The sequence below is a fragment of the Stylophora pistillata genome, chromosome 10, assembly GCF_964205215.1.
Source record: "Stylophora pistillata chromosome 10, jaStyPist1.2, whole genome shotgun sequence".
NCBI lineage: Eukaryota > Metazoa > Cnidaria > Anthozoa > Scleractinia > Pocilloporidae > Stylophora > Stylophora pistillata.
The window spans coordinates 309,002-330,505 of NC_142528.1; the positions used below are offsets into that span (position 1 = coordinate 309,002).

The 21,504-nt window shown below is 39.0% G+C and overlaps 3 protein-coding genes across 3 annotated transcripts; 2 read left to right on the forward strand and 1 right to left on the reverse strand.

Annotated features, from left to right (window-relative positions):
- Nucleotides 1–791: 791 nt before the first annotated feature.
- LOC111338120 (uncharacterized) lies at nucleotides 792–3,103 on the forward strand. Its single transcript, XM_088736053.1, has 3 exons — nucleotides 792–951; nucleotides 2,005–2,288; nucleotides 2,821–3,103. The coding sequence occupies exons 1-2, from the start codon at nucleotides 891–893 to the stop codon at nucleotides 2,283–2,285; spliced, it is 342 nt and encodes a 113-aa protein (XP_088592179.1). The 5' UTR covers nucleotides 792–890; the 3' UTR covers nucleotides 2,286–2,288; nucleotides 2,821–3,103.
- Nucleotides 2,732–12,706, reverse strand: LOC111338119 (phosphoribosyl pyrophosphate synthase-associated protein 2). The gene is made up of 11 exons (XM_022944549.2): nucleotides 12,527–12,706; nucleotides 12,281–12,333; nucleotides 11,529–11,595; nucleotides 10,638–10,723; nucleotides 10,395–10,490; nucleotides 8,480–8,595; nucleotides 7,747–7,802; nucleotides 7,346–7,509; nucleotides 6,935–7,005; nucleotides 4,544–4,690; nucleotides 2,732–3,670 (listed from the first exon to the last, which is right to left on the reverse strand). Exons 1-11 carry the CDS (start codon nucleotides 12,598–12,600, stop codon nucleotides 3,512–3,514), a joined length of 1,089 nt encoding a protein of 362 aa, XP_022800284.1. The 5' UTR covers nucleotides 12,601–12,706; the 3' UTR covers nucleotides 2,732–3,511.
- A 24-nt stretch (nucleotides 12,707–12,730) lies between these two features.
- Nucleotides 12,731–14,940, forward strand: LOC111338122 (histidine protein methyltransferase 1 homolog). Its single transcript, XM_022944550.2, has one exon. It carries the CDS (start codon nucleotides 12,759–12,761, stop codon nucleotides 13,683–13,685), a length of 927 nt encoding a protein of 308 aa, XP_022800285.2. The 5' UTR covers nucleotides 12,731–12,758; the 3' UTR covers nucleotides 13,686–14,940.
- The last annotated feature ends 6,564 nt before the right edge of the window (nucleotides 14,941–21,504 follow it).

Consider the following 21,504-nt stretch of genomic DNA (forward strand, 5'->3'; position numbering starts at 1 on the left):
TTTTGCAACAACAGCCCTGTATATTACATATTTCTTTGCGTTGTATGGAAGAGCCATAACAGAAAAACTCGAATAGCCAGTTATTTTTTTACCTCAATCTTTCCGGCAAACTTGGTGTGTGGTTTTTCTTATCTAGAGTTTGTTCAGTTGTTCTGCTCTCCTCTCAGAGAAGTTTATTGTAGTCCTGCGCTTTTTATATGGCTCACTAAATAAACCGAGGGTTTTTCTTCCCGATTACGATTATCGAGAGAATAATATGAGATTGTTACCTGGGAAGGTAAAAAAATCAAGAGGAATAGATGTGTCGAAGCTTAAATATCATTCTTACAAATGATTGACAAGCCGTAAATCAAAGGATGAATGGTCCTTGTTAAAGATGCCATGATTTATTTTAACCAATGACTAGCGGACACATCCAGGAAAGTCGCGTATCAGCTGGGTTGCTCGAACTAATGTACCGCAAGGAAAATTATTTTGGTTTTTTATTCATTCTCATATCCGTTTATAATCGATGGTTTGGGTGTAACTAAACAAAAGCGACCAGAACAAGATTTAGGTACTTTATCGATAGACCTTAACTCAAGGTCAGAGTTAACTCTGTCAAGGTGTAGTAAAAGTTCACCTGAGCCTTATTTGTGATCAACAAGACACCCGATTTAAAATAACTTAACGAATGTTTACTCTTCAGGTAATCTTTTCATCTTATTATCGACAAATTTTGGCGGATATAACAAAAGATATATGCATATTTCCGTTTGACAGCAACAAATTAGTTTAATTAAGAAACGTCCTACAAAGCCGAGGTGCTTAACCACACATTACCAGAACTGATTACTTACGTGTAAAAGACATTGTGTCCTCTGTGAAAGAAGGTCGATTAAGCTAAAAGTATGGGATATAGTACTGGATATATTCTTGTTCTTCTCTGTTTCTCGTCGTTCACTGCCTATGGTAAGCAGAGTTTTGTTTGTGGTCTAATCGAGTCTTTCAAAATTTTGTTTATTTTTACGTTTCTGTATCATGGTGCAAGAGCAACTTCTGAGCTTAGAGGCCCACTAAAGAGGGAAGAATTTTGCTCTGATTTCACTAGGAAAGCCGGGACTTGCGATCCTTTATGCACCGATGTATCTTGACGACAGTGGGCAAAGCATTAAATTGCGTCACCTCTTTTTTCGAACGAGTGATAATGATAACAGTAACGCAGTAAAATTCAGATTTGATGTGAAAATATTTTCAAATCGGTTTGTTGCTATATCTGCCTTAGAGTCCTGTCTTGCCGTTTAAACAGAACTGGACGGATTTCGGGGTAACTTTTCCTTGGCGCTTTATTTCGGTCGAACGCCGAGGTGTGCATTTGTGCCAGTGTTTCTCTATATTTTACTCTGGTCGGGAGGTAGATCTGTTCCCTATCCAAAAAGCTATGCCAGGAAAACAATGGAAAACAACAACAACAACAAAAAATCAAATTTGACTCGGATAGGGCGGAGGCCCGAGTGTGTTCAATTGCCCTGAGTTTTAGGCCAGCACTCTCTTATCTGCTTGACAGCGCTAATAATCAATCCTGATGTTCCTGGGACTCGTTGATTTTTTTTTTGTTTCCAGCTAGATAACAATGGTAGTTAGGGATGAAAGCAAACATGTCCCTTCTCTTTAAAGTTAAACGATAACAATTATTTCAATACTTGTGACGGATTGTCTCTTTCTATTCATAATGAATAATCGAATGAGAGGACAAAAGAAAAACAATTTGCTCAGTTTGCTATATGACATCAAGAATTGTCAACACAAGTATTACCTTTAAACGAGACAAGGGTTATTAACGAATAGATGACGTTCCAGACAACCGAGTAACTCGTTAAGAACTGCGCACAACTTACTCCACAAAAGCCTAGTTAATTCCTCAATACTCGGCAGGGTCTTTTTCAATGGGCGACCCATTAAAAAAAATAAACACGACTTACTTTACAGTAATTCGGCTTCTGGTCTTTTCTTATCCATTGAAAGCCTCGTGGATCAAAATATCCGGATACAAGTTCATCAGTGGTATCAGCGTGGGCACAGAAGCTACTTACCATGGCGATTTAGCCAGTGCCAGGCCTCTCTGCCAACAGAGATGCGACCAACTCACTTCTTGCAACGCGTTCCGTCTGTATAGCTTTGTGGGCACAGTGTTCTGCACTCTGTTTGAAACGATCACTGATTACTCATGCCCGACTGATAGTGTTGATTGGAACTGCATGTTTGCTGACGGGGAGTCGTGGAAGAAAATCGACTCGAGGAGTTAGAAGGTGAAATGTTAAGTATTGCGTGGTTAGATTAAGATAGCAGACAGGTTTCCAAGCCATTTTGTAGGCCACGATGCAACGCCTTTTAAGTGATTGATTTTTCTCATTGGCGTAAGACTCATAATTAAAGAAAAAAGCACTTGCTCGCGTCGTTGCCCAGACCTTCAAGTCATTCCTTGGTGCTGCATTCATTTAGGAGGCGTGTATTAAAAATGGAGTTTTTTGGAGTATGGAGGGGGGGGGGGGGGGGAGGGAAAGGGGTCGCAGCTTTCCGGAGGAGTTAATCGTCAATTTTCCGTTAGGATGTATTTCGAACTGACCATTATTATTCACCAACTTACAACTCAGAAAAGAAAGTAATCGTAGGAAACATGAAACCTGCTTCACTTTTGAGTATAATCATGATAAAACTGCAAGTGATCGTTGCCATTAAACAAGCTGCTTAGTCCTTTCGATGAACATTTTTTAATCTATATGACTACCACCGACACATTTTGCTGATTTAACACCTGTGCTTTACTTTTTCTTTTTACAGGGAAAACGACATATGGCTTATCTCACAAACATTTAGTAACTCAAATTAAAGATAAACATTAAAACTTTAAACTTTGCCCGTCTTCATTTACAGTTATTCTTAACAAAGTCGATTAACTTTAATCAATGACATCGAGGTGCAAAAAGTACAGATAATATTTACCCACCCAGGAAACAGCGAGGCAAAGATTCCGCCATTACTTCCGAAAATGTTACTTACTTGTCAACTTTCTGGACAAAATAACAATTAAAACTGGCAAATTAAAGTTTTCTTTCGATATCAACCTTGTTCGGTTTGACTTTTCTATTCATTGTTGTTCGACGGGTCTCGGTAAAAACGGCATAAACAAGAAGAGTTTGTCGATTTATAACACTTCTCCAAGGATAATTACCAATTAGTCTCGACTTCGTTTCTGTGACCCAGGTTTCACGGTTCGCACCCATAAAAGGCCCATTCACGTCTTAAAAGACGCATGTTGGTGGTTGTTCGTGTTTGTGGCCAAGTGGTGTACAAATACCAGTGCTTAATATCACGACCACCAACTGCACTTTACCACATAACCAAATAGATTTGAGGCTGTTCGTTTGCTAAACGCACTCACGTTATTTTTACAATAAGTTATGTTTGAAATGTCTAAATCAGTCAACCAAACCTAACTTTACAACAGACCCAGTTAAAAACGCCAGCTAGCCTAATCCTCCAAAGGAACATTTCTAAACAGATAACCCATTGACTCGCCATTGTGAATTCGGCGGATGGCTTCGGCCAAAAGTGAGCTGATATCCACCGTTCTGATTTTACTACAGCGGGTCATCTTCGTGTCGTGAGACACTGTGTTGGTGATAACAACCTAGTGGGAATAAGATTGTAAGACGTAAGTTCATATCTGGTCACAAAAGTTAAAAGTTTCTTTCTTTCAAACTCATACAAATGTTTTCATTCAAACTTTGACTCTCCTATTGTAGCTATCCTCTCAACTGTTTTACTTAAGTAAATAAGCACTTAAATGTGTATTTACCATCAGTCAGCTCTGCTTATATGCCCTATTGTTTGTTTTGGTACCGCTTTGATTATTAATTATTTTCTGTAACTTTTTTTTTATATTCAGTGGTATTTCGAAGTGAACCCTCTCGATGAGTAATTTTACTCTTAGGGTAAACTTTGTTCAATAAATATGTTTAAATAAAAAAATTGTTTTAATTCATGGCTTTAAAATGTTTCAAAACGGGCTGGAGGCATCTATCTCGTTGTTTTGTGTCTCTCGGATGTTCACGAAAGCAATCTGATAATCTGAGAGCTCTGTGCATAGTGGAAATAACACAGTAGGTTACTCTGGTGAGAATGCAATCATAGTAGTCAGTGAATTTGACCAAGCGTCTGAGATGGTAATGTGATTTGACTAAATGAGGGGACACGAGTTACGTCGCGCGCGTGAAGTGGCTGTGGAAATATCATCTTTCGTCAAACGAGAAAAGAAATGATATTTCAGGTTGAAGCTGTCTTAAAATGACACACAGAACGTTCGCTCATATGCTTGCGCACGCAATGTACCTGTTGTTCCTTCATTCAAAAAAAAGTGTTGACTCTATAATCCTCAAAACATTCTTCAAAGCGGTGCTTTAGCACGGTGACGGTTTATATGCCGTACAAGGGATTTACATCTCACAAATACTGATAAGTAACTCTTATTGACATCACATACACCACAAAAGCTGTACTTTACCTCATCAATAACGGATTCTTCAATCAGTTCTGGCGCATCCGCTGACAACAGGCCATGAGTGACCATCACTAAAATCTTATACGCCCCACGATCCTTCAGGTGCTTGGCGGCATTTACGAATGACTCGGCTTCGTCTATCATATCATCCTGCAAGTTCGTATACAACACCTTTCAGACTTGACCATTTGGCCTGATTTAGAAACGTGTTCATGGCTAGTCAGATGAAGCAAGAAAACATTTCTTCATATCGTAAATCATAATATTCTCTTGACTAAATTATTTAAGTATGGAGTCCGTGGGCGTCTTCTGGAATGGTGTAAAGACTATCTCACTGATCGTAAGCAGAGAGTTGTTGTAAAAGGGGAATTATCTGACTGGGTGACAATTACCTCTGGAGTACCTCAAGGTTCCTTGTTGGGACCTTTATTCTTTATTATTTATATCAATGATCTACCAGGGGTTATAAGTAAAGATAGCTCAATCGCCTTATATGCAGATGATGGTAAACTATATAGGATTATTAATTCTTCAGATGACATGAAGTCCTTTCAGAGTGACTTGGATAAGATAGCTGATTGGTGTAAGGATAATAAAATGAAAATAAACACAAAGAAATGTAAGATCACGAGAATTACTATGAAAAAGAGTCCTTTAGTTGGGGACTATTACCTAAACGGTCCAGAGTTAATATTAACTCTGAACGGTCAGAGCTTAGAAAGTGTACATATACATAGGGATTTAGGTCTTCTCACCAGCTCCAGTTTATCATGGAATGCACACGTAGATTCTGTATGTGCTAAGGTTAATAAGATTCTTGGTTTGGTGAAAAGAACATGTAGAGATTTGAAAGATATCACTACATTGAAAACATTATACTGCAGTCTTGTCAGACCCCTGCTCGAGTATTCATGTGAAACCTGGAATCCTCATACACAACGCAATATCAATAAATTAGAGGCAATTCAGAGGAGGGCAACTAAGTTTATTCTTAACTCTGATGAGGATTATGATGTTAGATTAAAGAAATTAAAATTACATAGCGTATTTGATAGAAGATACATCAGGGATGTTGTTTTTTTATTTAATTCAGTGAATGGGCATTATGATATGGATATTTCTGATAAGTTGCTTTTCTGTAGAGTTCGTAGTGTAGATTATAACTTAAGGAAGAATGATTCTCTTGACCTAGTCAGCATGTACAGTAGAACAAATATTTTTAAATATAGCTTTTTTATCCGTGTTGTGAATGAATGGAACAGTCTTCCAAATAATATAAAGGATTATGCTAGTATTTCTAGCCTTAAACATAACGTTACTTCATTCCTTGGTAATACTTAGAATTTTTTGATTTGATTCAATGTAATACTTAGATATCAAACTCTATACTATGATAACTGTTTTTTAATATTATATCTTACTGGAGAGCATCCCTCGTATGATGTCTGACACGCTTTTGGATGCTGCCTCTCCATCATCATTTATTTATTCTGTTTATGTTTATGTCTATGTATTTATTTATGCATCTCTTTAGTAATTTAACTTAATCTAGATTTGGAGAAACTGTACTAAATAAAATAAAAAAAATAAAGTAAAATTACAAGGTGAAGTATAGCGTAAATCAAAACGTAGGACCCGCAGCAAAATAAACAAACTATTGGGTAACCACCATTACTCATTGTAAATATACACGCACATTGAAAAATACGTTTTAACAAGCTACATCAAATGTTCACATCTCCAATAAGGAGAAGGAGAGTTGGCATCAAAGATTGGGTTGTACCTGTTACTGCCCTAACCAATCTAATTTCTATACCATATACCATCAAGCAACTATGAATCTTTTAAATACCCTGCAGTGAATGTAAGTCCATTAAAAGTTCACCCCTTAACTTCGCACAATTTTCTTAACCCTTCCCACCGTAACATCAGTCTGCACATTCTCCATACTGTTCTCTATACATTCCTAAGGCGCTGCTAAGGAGAATTCATTTAACAATCAAGAGCATCTTTAGCCAGTGACCATTTCCGTTATTCTCGTGACCCTTAATGTGTGCTTCAGTGGAGGAATTGTAAGGAGAAATTAGATGCTAGTCAATCTTAGGGGTCAAAGAGGTAACATTTTGCCTGACTTATTTCTACTCCTCAGTGGAGAAAGTAAATACAAGAGGAAATGTTTTGCCTAAGCGGTTGGCAGTGATCAAGGAAAGAACTCCAATATTGACTATGTACCAAATATATTAGTTCAGGTTTTGTTGTTGTAATGAGTGCTATTGATTTTTAAATTAATTGAACAATTAACAGTACAGACGGAAAACAATGCAATAACTACTCTGAACCACTCAAACATACAGTTAACTACAATGAAGAAAAAAAAAATCACTCAAATCTTACCACAATGATGGCAATCTTGCCTCCTACATCACCCACAACATTGATTGGAGGTTTAGCTTTGGGAAGAAATCCTGCAAAAGACACAACAAATAGTGGATTCCATGCATGCCGATTGGCTAGTTCAGAAGTGACTAGCAAGTACCACTCATCTCTAGGTAGCCGAAGAAATAAAGTCATGCATCAAGAATTTAATTTCCAACCATTTTTCAGTATATTGAAAGAAATAAACTAGTTTTAATATTTGTGTGGTATATTCTAAAACAATTACTCACCTCCGTCTCTGTGATAGAAGTGGATATTTAATTTCAAGTAAATATACAAACAAATCAGAATAGAAATTGACTATAAGAGTCAGATTTTCTGACAACCAAGCCAAGTTGATGATTTACATGTATACCTTCCAAAGCTTACCTGGTAGAGACATGCTGTCCATACTGACAGATGCAAAACGACGTCCCTCAGCTAATGTAGGAGGTGGAGACTGACGGCCATCAAGTTGCTCACTTTCCACCTCCTTTTGTTCACCATGTATCACAGCCAATCCAAGCCGTAGACGCTCAGCAAAAGAAGTGGCCCTTAAAGGATAAAACCATCAAATTTAGTAAGTTTATCACTGTTGTTTGGCATGTTAAGAAGCAAGGCTATTCCTCAAATACATCATACCTATAACAAGCCTTTGACTGACTGCAAAGAAATATTTTGTATGCTTGACATTTGTTTGGATAGGAAACTTTTTGTCTGGTAAAGGTGTCCAACATAATATCAAAACTTTTACAGAATTTTTGAAAAGTTAGTTACATTTACTCTATTACCTGATGGCTGAACCTGGATTCCTTGCAACTATAACTGCATTTCTATAGTCAGCAACCTTGAATTAAAATAAATAGCCACCAAATCAAAGACATTCAAATGCTCAAACTCTCTGACAAGCCTCAAATGCTTACTCAAACAACCTGCTGTTGAAAAATAATATAAATATCAACCAAAAAAGCAACAAACTGAGTGTAAAAGAATTTTTTCCTTGCCCTTTATAGTAAATAATTTTGCCCACAGATTCCAGACTTGAATCTAAATTCTGTGTCTTCATTATCATCATCAACAAGTTGCTGAAAATTAATTCAAGAGACTGTGATTGAAAATTTGTTGATTTCTCACCTGAAGGCATGTAGTAAATCAATACTAAATTAACTTTCCACCATCATTTGTAAATGGCATTCTAATAAGTACCTTTCCTGTGATATAATGCACTAGAAATCAATACTAAATTAACTTTCCACCATCATTTGTAAATGGCATTCTAATAAGTACCTTTTCTGTGATATAATGCACTAGAAATCAATACTAAATTAACTTTCCACCATCATTTGTAAATGGCATTCTAAGTACCTTTTCTGTGATATAATGCACTAGAAATCAATACTATATTAACTTTCCACCATCATTTGTAAATGGCATTCTAAGTACCTTTTCTGTGATATAATGCACAAGAAATCAATACTAAATTAACTTTCCACCATCATTTGTAAATGGCATTCTAATAAGTACCTTTTCTGTGATATAATGCACTAGAAATGGTGAGGCCCTCAAATTGTCAACTGGAGCGTCATAAAAACCCTGAATCTCCTTAGAATGAAGATCAACTGTGATCACATTTGTGAGTCCTGTGAAGCAAGAGAGCAGGTAAGGTTAATTAACTGTGCTTCAGTGTAGCAGACCAAGGCAACTTGTACAGGATCAGCAAAATGGCTCAAGATCCACTTCCTCTGACAGGAAATAATTTTGAGATATGCCTCCCTCTCCTAAGTATTTTTTCAGGTTTTCAATTTATTTTTTCACTTCAACAAGGAAAGGGTAATGCACTAAGAAAAAATCATCATATTCTTGTATGTATCTAGCAGAATGGTGCTTGCCAGGGTTATAACCTGCCCCTTGATGATGATGATGATGATGGTAGTTTATTAGCACTTCTGGCAGTTAAAAAAACTGAATAAACAGTGTAATTTTACAAGGATATTAAAAAGAATCTTACTAGATACCAATAATAAAGTCTATTTACAATAATAAGTCTTAAGAATTAGAATAATTTTAGTAAGTATTACAATAACAGTTAAGTCTACGAATACCTAAAAGTAAAAAAGTCATTTGCTCTTTTTGTTCTTTTCATTGTTGTTGTGGCTTTGGTATTTCCTGATCTTAACTGATAAGGTATAGAATTTGTCATAGCACGTGGAGCTAAGAAAGATATGGGGTGGTCTTCATTCCTCATTTCCGCCATCAACTTTTTACAAACGAATATCCTACGGTATACCAACAATGACAATTTTGCCTCGTCTAGGGCTTGTTGATAACTAAAATTTGGGAATATAATTTCTGTATGGACTCAATAGCATCAGAGAGGTATGCAGGAATGTCTTGCCACACTTCCGCAGCATACTCTAGGACCGATCTGATATTACAAGTGTATACCTTAAGCATGTCTTCTGGCATAAATCCTGTGCGTTTCAATAACCTTAGAGCGTATAATTTCTTAGCTGCCTTGGCAGTCACATATTCAACGTGAGTGTTCCATTTCAGGTCATTTCTAATTATAACTCCTAAAAGCTTATAAGTTCCTACCCGCTCCACTTCTTGATTTCCAACAGTTATAGGTCGCATTGCAGTAATCGAATTGTTCATGAAATTTACGTACATTTCTTTACATTTTTTGGGATTTAATTTCATCCTATGTTCTATGCAATAATCATGGATTTCTCTGACAACTACATCTAGCATACAAACGGAGTTCCTTGGAATGATCTCAAATGCAGTAGTGTCATCAACATACTTCGTATGCATATACCAATTACTGAGTAGCTTGTTTATCATAACAATAACGAGCGTTAATCCGAGTTTTGTTCCTTGTGGGACGCCACCATTGACTTGCTTCCATGGTGACAGGGAGGAGCCAACACGTACAGCCTGTGTCCGGTCGGTAAGAAAGGAACGAATCCAAAAAAACAGAGTTTGATCGATGTTGAACGATCTGAGTTCATCTAATAATATTGAGTGGTCTATGATATCGAAACCTTTAGTAAAATCAGCAAAAAATATCCGAACAGAGCAGTTACCTGAATCAATAGCATCATGTATAGCTTGCATTAAACAAATTAGTGCGTGCACTGTAGAGTGTCCATGACGTGCATATTGACATGGTTCGATAGAATCAAACACCTGATCTAACAGTCTTTTGTTTGTAAAACCCTCTAGTACTTTTAAAGCAGACAAGTGATGAGAATTAAGAAAAATATCAACAGCTGTAGGGCTGCAGGGATTATTAGTTGATGAAATTCAAAATTCTCCAAGGTAATATCACAAAAATTGTATAGTAGACAGTGAGGAGAATTACCTCTGAGATCATGAGAGTGGAAGAGTTAAACCCATACTGTATTTTGATCACTATAATAACATAAATCCCTCATACCTGCTCGACACATAAGAGAAGCCACCAGTTTAGAAGGAATTGATCCTCGTTTGTTCATTTTTGCCTGCTTGGAATATGGCAAGTATGGAATGACCCCTGAATATGCAACACATTACATCACTGTATTGACTGACATGCTTTCAATTCATTGACTCAGTAATTCATTTACTTGACTCAAATTAAGTTTACAAAAAATACCACAAGCAATAACTCAATAAGTAACTACATGTGTGGGCTCCTTACCAATAATTCGCTTCGCACAAGCAGTTTTACAGGCATATGTTAAAATAAACAGTTCCATCAGGGCATCGTTAACATCAAGACTCTCACTGAAAAATAGACAAATACAGTTTCCATTACCAATGAGCATAAGAATTAGGTAAGCTAAAAGAAGAATATTTTCCATGTTTGAATTAAAACTTGCATAGGCCATCAAAATTTAGCAGAGAATTCAGTGTAGTAAGTGAAGAATTCTCCACTTTGCATTGGGATGATAATAAACAAGCCTGAAACACAAACATAAGTGCATGCCACACTGAAAATAACATGTTTAAAATGTAAATTCAAGATTGATGTATGCATATACATAATTTTGAGTGTTTTCTTCTGATAAACTTAAATGACATAAAGTTGCTGACATTAACATGTGTATAGATCAATCTACTGAAAGGTTGACTCTTTTCAAGAGTACAGTCAATACTATCTTTTGGTTCAATGGGAAAGAAGGACTTATAGTTACCATTATATACATGTATAACCATGCACTCTTTTGTTAATGTTGATAGAGTACTAATACTGACATGAAAAAAAAAATTAATATTTGAGAGATTTTGAACTGCGTCTATGTGAAACAGCAAATGTCAGCTTGCCCAAGTCATGGTGGTTTTGAAGATGCCCTTGTATGACTTACAAGGAATAGTTTTAGTGCCCTTTTTCTGGAAATTGACTTCTACTCTGTGAGAGAAAGAGTGAAGAAAATCTTATGTCCATGGCAAACACAAAACAGGTTGCTTTTGTTGAAACAGCAAAGCGCAACCTGTAAACATGAAAAAATGGTGGGAAAAACAAGGCCATGTGATCACTCTTGCCCTTCATGTTTCCCAAAAATGTGGCGCTAAATCTCTCTGTTCTTACCCCAATCCTGACTGTATAATGTACACATCTTTACCCCGAACAGAGGTTCCTATCTTAACAGAAGTTTCTACAAAATAAGTTTGAAAAAAGAAGATAAACTTAAGGATTACTTAAACGGGGTTATGCTGTTCTTATTCCTCATTCTTGCCTTAGGAAGAAAATTAAGCTTTCATATTAATGTTTTTTCAAGGAAAACTGATTTTACTCACCATCTTAACAAATTTACATTGTCTTTCACGTTCCAAACTAGCGACAAAATGAGGTATCAGAAAATTTCAAACTGGAGTGTTAGTGTGGTTGGATGTTAGTTCAATTTTTAGGAAGCATGTTAACAGCAAACACCAGTTACTTGTGAATTGTCCAGCAAAAGAAACCAGATGAGCTAGGGCCCAAATGCAAACTGAAGTTTTATGAAATTAACTGAAGAACACCTGAAAATGGAAACCAGGATTTTCTGTGCGAATAATTATTTTGGCTGAATATGTTGGTCTGTAACAGTAGACTTAATGATCAATACCCTAGGGAAAATTTCACCAAATTCCGAAGTTCCTACATCGTTGACAGGTCTGCAATGTTATGATGACATTTTGTAGGGAAACTTATCTCTACCAAATCTCTACAAGTGTCTTCACTTCAAGAGAGGTTTAAGTAAAAAGCATGCTGAAAATGACTACAGCAAAATTGTGTTGTTAAGTTGCTTTCAAGGTGTAACCAGTATCTCAGATGATTAGACATACGAAACTAGATGTCACCTTGATTCTGAAATTTCCCAACACTACACGAGGCCAGCTCAATTCCCAGTTTCCTGAGAAAAATAAAATAGTGAGGACAGCTTCAGGTAAACCATAAAATTTAAATTGTCCACTGGATACATTCGAAAGCTACCAAACAAATTCAGAATGTCTCTGAAAGAACAAATGAAAAACAAAACAAACTGGACAGTACAGTAACAAAACAAGAAAACAAAAACAATATCTTTAATAAGTCGACAAGCTTACCTGGCGATCTTCTCAGACAAGTCTTTGTTAGAGTTAAGTGCAAAAACAATTATACCACTCTGACTGGGATTCATCGCAAAGGTTCCCTTAAAGATAATTGAAGTTCAGTAGTAGAAAAGTAACTTGCGAATGTCCAATGACCGGATGAGCACATGTGAAATCCTTGCACCAGTCCTTGGGAAAAGATACCAGGCCTTTCTTAGAAGGAGTGGCCACTAAGGTCTACACAATCATGGCGAACTTCAAATTTAATTTTACGTCCGCGGATATTAACGAAGATGCGACCATCTCTTCGTTTGGAAACGATAAGGACATTTCACCAGAACCTACAACTGCACAAGAGGCAAAAGAAATTCAAATAACGTCCAATTCTCTGGCGTGTTTGGATTCTGCAACAGACGAAATTTACTGTGGACAAGGTAGCTTTTGCCTAAAACACGTGAGCGAGACTAGTGCGGATAAAAATCTAACAAATAGTGCGGCCATAAAAACAGCAGCTGAAAGGAGCTCGGACTTGATTCCTTCGGTTTACGAAGGAGGGCTTAAAATTTGGGAATGTAGTATAGATTTGGTGGATTACATGTTGGAAAGTGGAATCGATTTTCTCGGAAAACGGGTGTTGGAAATCGGTTGTGGAGCGGGGCTGCCCGGAATATATGCTCTTCTTCAAGGAGGCCAGGTTCATTTTCAGGATTACAATGACGATGTTATTGAGCATGTAACGATTCCTAATGTATTATTGAATCTTGAACAGCGACTGAAAAGTGAACACTGTGACTTGAAAACAACAACAGTAGCTAACTTCGACCTCCTCGAAACAGTGCGGCAAAGTTGCTCATTTTATTCAGGTGACTGGGGAAATCTGTTAGGTTTCATCAACCCAGAACTAGCCACTGAGATGCTCTATGATGTAATCCTAACGGCTGAGACAATTTACGCCGTGGAATCACATGTCAAGTTGTACCATTTCGTTAAAAGACACCTAAAGAAACCCAGTGGCCTCGCCTATGTAGCGGCCAAAACACATTATTTTGGTGTTGGTGGAGGGACGAGGAGTTTTGAGAAGTTAGTGTTAATGGACGGTGTGTTTGATGTGTCAGTTTGTAAAGTGTACAGTACGGGTGTGCAACGAGAAATTTTGTGTTTGAAATATCGATAGGTGTTAACTATAAACTTGAGTTAAAAAAGAGACGCAGAGAGATGAATATGTATTGGTCGCGTCTTGAACAAATGAAAGACATCTAAAGAAACCTGATGGTCTCGCCTATGTAGCGGCAAAGACATATTATATTGGTGTTGGTGGAGGGACGAGGAGTCTTGAAAAGTTAGTGTTCATGGACGGTGTGTTTCACGTGTCAGTTTGTAAGGTGTACAGTACGGGTGTGCAACGAGAAATTTTGTGTTTGAAATATCGATAGGTGTTAACTATAAACTTGATTTAAAAAAGAGACGCTGAGAGATGAATATGTATTGGTCACGTCTAAAACAAATGAAAGACATCTAAAGAAACCTGATGGTCTCGCCTATGTAGCGGCAAAGACACATGATGCAACGAGAAATTTTGTTTGAAATATTGATAGGTGTTTACTCTAAACTTGAGTTAAAAAAGAGACGCAGAGAGATGAATGTGTATTGGTCGCTTCTAAAACGAATGAAAGAAGCTTTTTGCTAATGCCTGTGTGGTCAATACTCCCAAAACGAGCATTTTTCCTTCCGAAAAGATACGAAGTGTGCGACTTCCGCGATCTTAATCTAATACTTCTTGTGTGACGCTTGATTTTGACTTGAAATAATAGTGGGGAGTTCGGCTGCCTTTAAAAGCACACACAACCCACAATTCTTCTATTCGCTCCGACGACGGGCTAACGCTCGAAACGTCAGCTTTTGTAATCGTTACGGTGGCCAATTTACCATTTCAACTTTGTTGATATATCCAAATTATATTGCCTCACGAAAGGGTGCAAAAGAAAGAAAAACGACACGAAGATGCCGGATCTAAATCTTTGGAATCTGCTGAGTGGTGCTGTTTCAGTTTCTTACACCGAAAAACTATAGCAGTGCTCAATCTAGAAATTAGCCAAAGTGGGTCATAATGTCCCACATAAAAATTTAAATTGGGTCATTTCAAAAATGGTCTAGGTCAAACTCTGAAACTTTGCGGAAAAACTCACATCATCCAAACTATCACCAACTGGCCCATCAAAGTTTTTATGCTTTTTTAGCCAAGGATATATATATTTCCATGCAGGGCGAAATTTTCTCACAGTGTTACCACAGGTGGCCCAAGCTCTGTCACAGGCTCTTTCACAGTGGATTATTAAAGAGTTTGTATAGTGGTTTAGTTGGATTGCTTTTGAGCTCCGTAAATGTAAAGTTGCGTGAAAAAGTCAGAGAAATAAAGTCTTATCTTCATAGCGAGTAGTCTGTGTTGTTCTCGCGATTTGAGGCCGTTTTGATGTGTTTTAGCTTGACGCCCTAATCACTACCGAGTCACCGTGCACAAGACAACGGGTCCTCCCCATAGTCTTCTAACACCAACCCTTCACACATACTAAAGTACCCGGTATTTCTGTTGTTATCAAGTATAACAAGAAAACAGTGAAGTTAAGATGGACAGTATCGACGATCTAGTCAAGTCGATGAGTTTACCCGGGGTACCTTAGTATGTGTGAAGGGTTGGTGTTAGAAGACTATGGGGAGGACCCGTTGAGAGAGAATTGACTAGGGTCCAGGTTGACCGCGCATTAACGGTCTCTCAGCTGCACAAGATGTTCCTTCCACGCATCAGAAGAATTCAGAAAGGCCGTTAATTTGAAATTCTCGCTGGATTGGTTGCTCGAAAAACCAACTTTCGAGGGATTTTTTTCGGTGAACTTAAAGGGCAACTATTTGGCTTTCGTGCTGCCAAGTTTTGATTCGAAGGAAAGTATTTAAGTGTTGTTTTCGAGCGATTTTGGCGAGCATGTGTCAACAGAAGTTTCCTACCTTCCCGTGTCTTGTGCACGATGACTTGGTGGTGATTAGGGCGTCAAGCTAAAACACATCAAAACGGCCTCAAAACGGCCTCAAATCGCGAGGAGAACAACACAGACTACTCTCTATGAAAGTAAGACTTTATTTCTTTGATTATTTCACAGAACTTTACATTTACGGAGCTCAAAAGCAAGTCCAACTAAACCACTAAACAACTTCTGCAGTAAATGGCTTGCACCCGGGGGTAACATGTGAAGGTGTAGTCTGATCGTCCGGCTGAGTGTAGTCCTGAGAAGGACTGTTGTCGGTGGTAGTGACTGACGTTTCGACAACCCGTGCGGAAGTCATCATCAGAGTCAAGTGAATGATTGTTGTCAGTAGAATGTTCTTATTCCAGTTCGTGTGAAATGATCGGTTGGTTTTGCCGTGATGTTATTGGCTGTAAGACTCAAGTGACGTAAATCGGTCGTGATTGGTCTGTTTCGATCTGTCGGTACAGTTAGGTCGTTCTTTTTCGGTCGTTTGTGATGTTTATGTCGTGAATGAGTCGTTTGTATGGAGCGGGTAGTTGTTGACATCTGTTTAGGAGAGTCTGCTCTAAGTTAGTAAACCAGCTTTCCAGAGTCAGTCGTTGAAAATAGTCAGTGCTGTAGGTTAGGCATTGCGCAGAGTCCCAGTCAATGTTGTGGTTGGTAAGTCGATGGTGTTCAGCAATGTGATTGCTGACATCACCTTTCCTCGTCGCCCGTCTGTGTTCAGTCAGTCTTGTTGTGAGGTTTCTGCCAGTCTCACCGATGTAGGAGGCTTGGCAGTCGGAACAATTGATCTTAGAAATCGTTCCCTGTCTCTTCCTCGGTTCGTCTTTGTCTTTAACGTTGGTTAGTAACTGACGTAGTGTGGTGATGGGTTTGTGGGCGACGCGGATATTGAAGGGTAGTAAGATGCGCGAGATGTTTTCAGACATGCCTTTTATATACGGTATGGTTGCTGTAGTCGTAGGGGTTGCGGTGTCGTTTGTTTCGGTAGTGGTAGTGGGTCGGAGAGTGTTTCGTAGGATGAAGTCGTTGTTGTAGTTGTTCTTCGTAAAAACACGGTGAAGGTATTTGTTCTCGTCGGATAAGCTGTCTGTCGAGTCGCATACTAGTTGTGCGCGTCGTGTTAGAGTTCTGATAGTTGTGGCTTTGTGTGATGTAGAGTTGTAGGATGACTCGTCTAGTAATCTGTCGGTGTATGTCGGTTTCTTGTAAACTATCGTCCGTAATGAGTTGTCGTTGTGGCTTACCAGGCAGTCTAGAAAAGGAAGTTTGCCATTTTCTTCGACTTCTCTGGTAAACTGTATGTCAGTGTTTTGTTCGTTAAGGTGGTGGTGGAATGCGTCAATTTCGTCGTGTCGAACGGCGGTGAATGTGTCGTCAACGTAACGTAACCAAAGCGGTATCGTTTGTCGGCAAGTCGAAAGGGCGCGTTCCTCGATGTTCTGCATCACAATTTCTGCTATAACAACAGAAACTGGAGACCCCATGGCAGTGCCGTGTAACTGTTTGTAGTGTTTACCGTTGTACTGAAAGTAAGTAGACGTTAGGCAAATGTTTAGCAAGTCCATGATGTTGTCTGTCGGTAGCGGTAGTGGGTCGGTAGATTGTCGGATTGCAGTCTCAGTGCATTGTAATGCCAATTGAAGTGTAATACTTGTGAACAGTGATTTCACATCAAATGACACTAGTTTGTAGTCGTCAGGTATCTGAACAGTCTTGGTAGCGTTAATGAAGTCTTCAGTGGATTGTAGTTTATGTCTGGATTTGTCAGTTAGCGGTTGCAGTATTGTCGTCAGGTACTTGGATAGTTGGTATATGGGAGAGCCACAGAAAGAGCCAATAGGTCGCATCGGGAAACCAGGTTTGTGTAGCTTCGGCAAACCGTAGAGTTTCGGTGGCTGTGGTACCGAGCACCTCAGTCGATAGTACCGTTGGGTGTCAAAGGCGTTCGTTTTCTTGAGTGTCAGTAGTTTACTGTTTAGTTTACTGTTGAGTTTACGTTGAAGTGCAGGAGTTGGGTCACGTTTGAGTTCTTCGTAGGTTCGTTTGTCGTTAACTAGTGCGTCCATTTTGTCGTGATAGTCAGTTTTGTACATAACAACAGTAACTCGTCCTTTGTCGGCTGGTAGGATGACTATGTTCTCGTCGTTTCTCAGTCGTTTCAGTGCGCGTTGTTCGTCTTTAGTCAAGTTGCTGTCATGTAGTGACGCTGATTGTATAGTGGAGGCAATTCTGCTTCTGATGTTATCCTTGGTCGGCTCAGATAGCTCTCGTTGCCGAGACAGGGCCGCCTCACCACTAGATACAATAGCCTCGGTCGGTATGCGTTTAGGTGTTACTGAGTGTTTTAGTCCGTATGATAGTACCTGAGTTTCAGTCTTGTCTAAGGAACGAGAAGAAATGTTACTTACCCAGTTGTCCTCCGGTTTGCTTCGTCTCTCTTCTTTGTCGCGTAGCAGTCGTGTCAATTTTTGTTGATGTCCAGTGCGGGCGCGTTCAGTCGTCTTGTTGGCTCGTTTGTCGGCAATTTTCGTAACGGTGTCAAGTAGGTCAGTTGGTATCAGTGGTTTCAGTTGGTCGTGTAGTTGTCGTAGTTTGTTTCTGTGGTGTTTGAGTCTTCTGTGGCAATCATTTATCCGCGCTTTGACCAGTCGTCTGCAGGTGGCTTTGACGATCTGGATGGCCTCCTGTGTGTTCAACGGGGGCTTAAGTTTGAGCTCGGCCGGGACAAGGCCGTGATCTTTAGAGCGGTGATTGAACCAGAGTTGCTGTCGTATTCGCCTGACAGTGCTTGCGTAGGTGATGTAGTAAACTGGTGATGTAGTAAACATCTGGTGATGTAGGTGATGCAGTAAACAACTTCTTTAATAATCCACTCTGAAAGAGCCTGTGACAGAGCTTGGGTCACCTGTGGTGTTACTTGATGAGTTGGAGGCCGTTGGCTCTTGAAATTCTGGCGGTTCACTTAACATCGAACTGACTTCTCCAGCTTCGCCATCCTTATCCAGCCCATCTTCTTGATTTTCTCTTCTTTTCTGTCATTCTCTTTTTCGTAAACAATAAACTTGGCTTTTGTTGTCGCTTCATAATGAGACCAAACAAACAAAGCCAAAGGAAACAAAGTCAACAAACGAAGCGTGGATCGATGGGCAAAGAAACGAACGTATGCAGAACGTTGAAGTGTAAGATCCAGTCTCTATCGGAATTGCATGAAACGCCTGTAACAATAAGTACTCGTAAACATGTAGTATGAAATGCCAGTCAGTTCGCGCACTGATTTCAGGCTAGTAATGACCATAGTTAGAAGAGGGGACTTAGTAGAGCTCTGCACATTTCAATCGCTGCTGTTGAACAGATAATTTTAATCTCTCTGGTGCTGTTTTACATATAGGGGCATTGAGCTTTGCAGGTACAGATAGTCTTCTTGTCTTGATTTCTTTTTGCTTCTGGTATGAAGAAAGATAACTTTCACATTGGTTGCATCTTTCTGTTTCTTTACACATCAATAAACACTGATTAGATCTCCAATATTCTTCGTGTGGAAACGTCTGATGATTGTCCATTGCTAAAGAGTCTACTTGTATAGCCTGGTATCACATGGTGACCTGGAATACTTGACATCTGACTTCCACTACAAGGGCTTCCTATTCCAGCACAAAGAGAGTAGCTGTCCATTTCCTTCACAATGTTACTGACTGGGACATTCAGCGATCTTCGATGCTTGATGTAAATATCGTGAGTTTCTGGAAGAAAGCACCCAAATACCTTGATTGCGAACCCCAGGCTGTTGTCAACAATAAGTTCCTTTTCTGGGAGAAGAAGGTTGTCTTTCATCTTTGTAATGACCAGTCTATCCTTGGATGTCTGAATATTCCACTCGTTGAGGCTCTTTAAACTTGGTACTCTCTTGCACAAATCGCCAAAGGTTTTATAAAAAGCTGATTTCACACGTTTCGCGCTTTCTGTGGTTACCACGCTTCGAGCAGGTCGAGGTACAGGTTTATTCGTTTCGTGGCTTCGCTTCGGCATGTTTAATAATGGCAGCGCTCCAAATCGTGGCTTTTTCGTGATCATCTTTTCAGATTGGACTATAGAGAAAGACAGAAGGTCATTTTAGTTATTCCACGTTGGAAAAAAATAACATAAATGTGGGTACAAGTGAATATGCCCACTTCAAAGTGAAATAGTTCAACACAGAAGGAACGTAAGACAAAATCAACTTTACTTACATATTTCAACATCTGGAGGGTGAAAGTGCTTTTCGCAGGTGTACGCAGTATGGTTTTGGACCTTTTTTCGGAATACTGCATCAACTGTTCTTGTCTTGGTAATCTCGCTGAGCCAAGCATCTCTCCATTTACGATGGCCCGCGTCTTTCGGTGCAGGCAGTCTCCAGATACCAACACCTTTCGTCCTTCTTGAGGTTCCACAACCAAAAACCGAACAGTTATCACCCGGCATGATAATTTATAAATAGTCAAACTACATATCTCTTAGAAATTCTTGATTAAACTACGTTTGAAGCATAAAATACTTTAAAATTTCTCCTCGATAAAGTCACGCTTCTCGAAAGACAGCCGCCATCGTGGAAGTGTGTGTGTGTGTGTGTGTGTGTGTGTGCACGGTCATAACCACGTGATCACACTAAAACCATAACAATAAGTTAACCCTTTGAAGTTTGCCGGGTTTCCTAACCTGTCTCCTCTGCTAACTATGAGTAAAAGCGCCTTTAACCAGCAGTGTTTACAATTACAACCACCTATCACCCATGCCTGAGTGATAACACTTCCCCCACTCCTCCCTCGGTATTTGTAGACTGCACCCACCCCTCCCTGAGTACTAAAGGTCTGCCTCCCCCCTTATAAATGGTCCAAATAATGGTCCAAAAAATAGTCCAAAAAATGGTCCAGTCCATATTTTACCCTATGCCAAAACACTATTGTTTTTGCACTATGGAAAAGCGCAAACAAAGATTGTATCTGTTTCGCAAACAAAAGAGTTTTTTTCGCTTTTTTGGTTCATATAGAAAGTGGTTTTTAAATAGCTGTACGATATAATAGCGGAAATATGTAAAACTAATTTCATCGACAGTGAGATAACAGATAAAAATAGACGTGAAGTGGGGTAAATTGAATAAACAAAAATAAAATAACTAGAAGTAAGAACAGTTAAATTAATGAATGACGGGGTTGTATAAAATTTATGTATTATTATAATTAATATTTTAAATGATTCTTTTTATTATTAAGTATTAACCACACCCATGACTTTTACCCACACCCAGTCACCCACACCCACGACCCACGACTTGTATCCACGGCCCACGACCCACGACCCACGACCATTAGTCAAACTCCTCAGCAAATCGGCTGGAAATCTGATTACGTCGTTCAACATTTGGCTTGCTGCTCCTTATTCACCAAACCGGGGGGGGGGGGGACTAAACAGAATTTTCGATTCAGAAATCGTGCCGTATTTAACTATTTTAGTCGACTGAAATAGGAGTTAAGTTCGGCACATGTGAAATTCGACGTTTGAACTGGGCCTCAAATGTCCAGATTTCAAACCAATTTAGCCAAAAATAATTAGACAGAATTACCACCTACCAATATTTCCGTGTATGAAAATGCGCTGAAGCAAACACTTGTATGTGCGTGTCGGAATTAAAAGAATGCTTCGAATTTTACTTGCGATAATTGTTGTTAGGACGAGCTGTCTGCTTACGCAATGATTTGTATTCGTTTGCTGCCCAGTTGTCTGCATGTACTTCTCATTGTTTCCAATGGACCTTATCAAGTAGCAGAAGGCATAAGCGTAAAATTAGACAATCATTAGTTGTTTTGATCACGTACTATTGTGCGTCATGCAAAGTGATGGCAAAGCATCATGCTGGCAAAATTACCGCTTACCAATATTTCCGTGTATGAAAGTGCGCTGGAGCAAACACTTGTATGTGCGAGCTGAAATTAA

What these genes read in the sequence shown, in the direction of transcription:
- LOC111338122 (XM_022944550.2), top strand. Translation starts at nt 12,759, where the DNA reads ATGGCGAACTTCAAATTTAATTTTACGTCCGCGGATATTAACGAAGAT.
- LOC111338119 (XM_022944549.2), bottom strand. Translation starts at nt 12,600, where the DNA reads ATGAATCCCAGTCAGAGTGGTATAATTGTTTTTGCACTTAACTCTAAC. An exon ending in TGGGAAATTTCAGAATCAAG is followed by an intron (nt 11,596 to 12,280) that starts GTGACATCTAGT and finishes CTTATTTTGTAG; the next exon opens with AAACTTCTGTTAAGATAGGA. An exon ending in AATCCAGGTTCAGCCATCAG is followed by an intron (nt 7,510 to 7,746) that starts GTAATAGAGTAA and finishes TTATCCTTTAAG; the next exon opens with GGCCACTTCTTTTGCTGAGC.
- LOC111338120 (XM_088736053.1), top strand. Translation starts at nt 891, where the DNA reads ATGGGATATAGTACTGGATATATTCTTGTTCTTCTCTGTTTCTCGTCG. An exon ending in CTCGTCGTTCACTGCCTATG is followed by an intron (nt 952 to 2,004) that starts GTAAGCAGAGTT and finishes ATCCATTGAAAG; the next exon opens with CCTCGTGGATCAAAATATCC.